At 35.7% G+C, this 4146-nt stretch overlaps 1 protein-coding gene across 1 annotated transcript; it reads left to right on the top strand.

Moving 5' to 3' along the window:
• Window positions 1-2589: 2589 nt before the first annotated feature.
• Window positions 2590-3668, top strand: LOC134250618 (uncharacterized; the record flags this gene model as incomplete). The annotated part of the gene is made up of 1 exon (XM_062732974.1): window positions 2590-3668. A coding segment is annotated over exon 1 (1063 nt), but the record flags the coding sequence as incomplete, so codon positions are not given.
• Window positions 3669-4146: the final 478 nt, after the last annotated feature.

The following is a 4146-nucleotide window of genomic DNA, read 5'->3' as shown; positions in this document are numbered from 1 at the left end:
TATTATTACCAAATATGTTAGGGAAGCAAATGTAACAAAACATATCTACGATAAATAAGATTTTATTATGAATTGAATTTTATAAACAAATGCTAATAGTAAATTAAATCAATTCAATTTTTCAAATTTTTTATAATGTTGGAAAGTTCGTTAAAAAAGATGTAATTTTCATTATATTTAACCTCAAAGGGACTCAAAATCAGTTCGCTATATTCGTAAATTCGTTATATCAGAGTTCGTTATAACCGTAAAATTTTACAAAGATTTCTTAAGAATTTTGCCGGGGACCCTGAAAAACTTCGCTATATCCGTGAATTCGCTATATCCGTGTTCGTACTAAATGAGTTTTACTGTATACTGTTATTCGCACCGGTGCGAATAACAGGAGTATACATATACAGACGAATTCCAGATTTCAAGCTAAAATGCCCAGGAAAGGGAAGAATTCCCGGGAAACGGGTTTCTTTGGGGGAGACCATATAAAAAAATGGGGCTTGGATATTTTTTTTGGGGGGGAGACACCCTAAAATAGTTTTAATGAATGAATATAGTGTCAAAATTATTCGCACCGGTGCGAATAACAGGAGTATATATATACAGACGTATATATATACAGACGAAGTTCCAGATTTCAAGCTAAAATGCCCAGGAAAGGGTTTCTTTAGGGGAGACCATATAAAAAAATGGGGCTTTGATATTTTTTTGGGGGGAGACACTCTAAAATAGTTTTAATGAATGAATATAGTGTCAAAATTATTCGCACCGGTGCGAATAACAGTAGTATATATATACAGACGAAGTTAAAGATTCCAAGCTAAAATGCCCAGGAAAGGGAAGAATTCCCGGGAAAAGGGTTTCTTTGGGGGAGACCATATAAAAAAAATGGGGCTTGGATATTTTTTTTTTTGGGGGGGGGGGGGGGGAGACACTCGAAAAAAGTTTGAATGAATGAATATAGTGTCAAAATTATTCGAACCGGTGCGAATAACAGGAGTGTATATATATAGATGAAGTTCTAGATTTCAAGCTAAAATGCCCAGGAAAGGAAAGAATTCCCGGGAAAAGGGTTTCTTTGGGGGAGACCATATAAAAAAAATGGGGCTTTGATATTTTTTTTGGGGGGGGAGACACTCTAAAATAGTTTTAATGAATGAATATAGTGTCAAAATTATTCGCACCGGTGCGAATAACAGGAGTATATATATATACAGACGAAGTTCCAGATTTCAAGCTAAAATGTCCAGGAAAGGGAAGAATTCCCGGGAAAAGGGTTTCTTTTGGGGGACCATATAAAAAAAATGGGGCTTTGATATTTTTTTGGGGGGGAGACACTCTAAAACAGTTTTAATGAATGAATATAGTGTCAAAATTATTCGCACCGGTGCGAATAACAGGAGTATATATATACAGACCAAGTTCCAGATTTCAAGCTAAAATGCCCAGGAAAGGGAAGAATTCCCGGGAAAAGGGTTTCTTTGGGGGAGACCATATAAAAAAATGGGGCTTGGATATTTTTTGGGGGGGGGGGAGATACTCTAAAAATAGTTTTAATGAATGAATATAGTGTCAAAATTATTCGCACCGGTGCGAATAACAGGAGTATATATATATATATATATATATATATATATATATATATATATATATATATATATATATATATATAGATGAAGTTCCAGATTTCAAGCTAAAATGCCCAGGAAAGGGAAGAATTCCCGGGAAAAGGGTTTCTTTGGGGGAGACCATATAAAAAAAAATGGGGCTTGGATATTTTTGGGGGGAGACACTCTAAAATAGTTTTAATGAATGAATATAGTGTCAAAATTATTCGCACCGGTGCGAATAACAGGAGTATATATATACAGACGAAGTTCCAGATTTCAAGCTAACATGCACCATTCCATTGCCATAAAATTTGTAAGACTTTCCAACTTCCCAAATGAAATAAAGACAAGTTGCAAATACGTACTTATTTATTTTTCAGTCCAATTTTCTTTAAATACATAAAATCAAATGTACAAATATTTAAAAGAAATAATTCATATATTATTTTCCTGTATTAATATTGGAAGAGAAATCAATATGTACAACTGGTAAAGTGCTTTTTCGGCCATTTTATTTCCAAGAGAAAGTACCATAGCACAAGGGGGGCAGGTATAGAATTCCTTCCCAAGTTCGAAATATTTCACAAAAAATTGCTTAATACAAGAAATATATATATATAAAGAATTTTAGAACATATTAAGATATATACAAAATTTTAGGATGTGTTTGAATTTTTTTCCGCCAATCTTCACATGTTTTGGTGATATGCGCATGCCCAACATGTAAGACGCACATTCCTGGCAGAGGGAGAATTTTTGCCAAAAAACCTGTGAAATAGTGAAATTCTGAGACTTAAAAGACGGTGATATTAATCAGGATATTCTTCTGTGTGTTAAGTGCAGATTTAAGTAGTCTACATGAAGAAATAGATACCAGAGAGTTGGTAAACTTTTCGGTAAGTCAGTGGCGTTAAACGGTGAGCGATACTCGTATACCCAAATACAGTGTTATTCTACTTCTTTGTCTTCACAATGACGGAGATAATACAGGTGAATTGTCAATGGAACAAGATGAACAGAAAACTGAAGGTTTTCAACTTAGAGAAATAATGCAGGGCATTTCCAGCATACAAACAACGCTAGCTAATTTCATGTTACGACTCGATGGTCAGGGTAAGCATCTAGACGATATTACAAAAGAAATTAGAGCCAAAAATGGTATTCAGGAGAGGCTAGAGAATGTCCAGGAGCAGGCCAATGATACTATCTACCTCGTAACAGAGTTGCAGAACAATCAGAAGAAAATGGAGAGAGAATTAAATAGACTCAGAGATTATGTAGTTAAGCTTGAATGTCGTGTGAACACGCAAAATAGTAAAATTATCGACCTAAAATCAAGATCAATGGAGAACAATATTATTATCAGTGGGTTGGAGGAAAAGAGTCCAGAGAGAAAGTCCCCGGAAAATCTCGCTAGTATTCTTAGGAATGTTTTCATCTCTGAAATGGGGATGGAAGAGGCAACAGTAAACGAATTCCGAATAAAGAAACTTTTCTGCATGGGGGAGTATGATGTACAAAGAAAGTTCCCGAGACCCATCTGTGTACAATTCAGTGATAAGAATCAAAAAGACCTTGTGATGAAGCATATTAAAGTCTTGAAAGAAAAAGAATCAGTTTTAAGAGTAGCCCAGCAGCAGCCGGAAGAGATCCGAGAGAGGAGAAAGCAACTCTACGAAGTTCAAAAGAATTATGCGGAATGCAGTATCGAGTCAAAATTCAAAGGTGATAAACTTGTGTTCACGCAAAGAAACTCAGTTTACCGGGAGAAAGTTGGACCTCTGCCTACCGCAGACGAAGTGATCAGAAATGACGTGGTTAATACTGCCGTTAGTACAGGAAAGTCCATAGAAGATAACGGGAACCGGTTCATAGCACACGCTACGCAGGTCGACTCCTACAAACAGATCAAGAAATCGCTGGTGGATATCATGCGTGTCGAGACGGTGCCAAGTGCGAGTCATAATATTTACGCCTACCGTTTCTCACGTAGTGATGGAGTGGTGCACGAAGGCTCAAATGACGATGGAGAGCATGGAGCTGGTAGGTTGTTATTAAACATAGGTAATCAGAGATTACAGAGCTCACCTCAACGAATGTTGTCTTTAAGTAAGGCAAAGTCACACAATTAACCAACAAAAAAGTGTACACTCCAAAAATGAAAATATTTAAGCAATTTTGATCTGATACTTTGAAAAAGACCTACTTAAAAAATTTAAACTAGTTCTTCTTAATGAAAATGTAATCAAAATCCAGCATCTGAAGCAATCTGAGAGTTTTCATTTCTTGATGCAACATTTGTGCAAGTTTGGTTTATACTATGTTATATTAGCCTTATAGTTTTTTGGAAATAGACCTGCAACCATAACTTTTACCTGGTCTATTATCTGAAAAATGTATGTCGAATTCAGCATCCGAAGCGAGTCCATTAGTGTGCATCCTAAGATGTATCGTCCATGCAAGTTTGCTCATTATAGGGCTCATAGTTAATTGGAAATGAAACATATATCAAAAACTAACATTTTCACTCATCCACAAAAAG

Source organism: Saccostrea cucullata, unplaced genomic scaffold (genome assembly GCF_032062105.1).
Source record: "Saccostrea cucullata isolate Sc308-1 unplaced genomic scaffold, CSIRO_AGI_Scuc_v1 ctg3468, whole genome shotgun sequence".
In the NCBI taxonomy this organism is placed as follows: domain Eukaryota; kingdom Metazoa; phylum Mollusca; class Bivalvia; order Ostreida; family Ostreidae; genus Saccostrea; species Saccostrea cuccullata.
The sequence above is the reverse complement of the archived record's forward strand: the minus strand, read 5'-3'. Positions and strand labels throughout refer to the sequence as shown.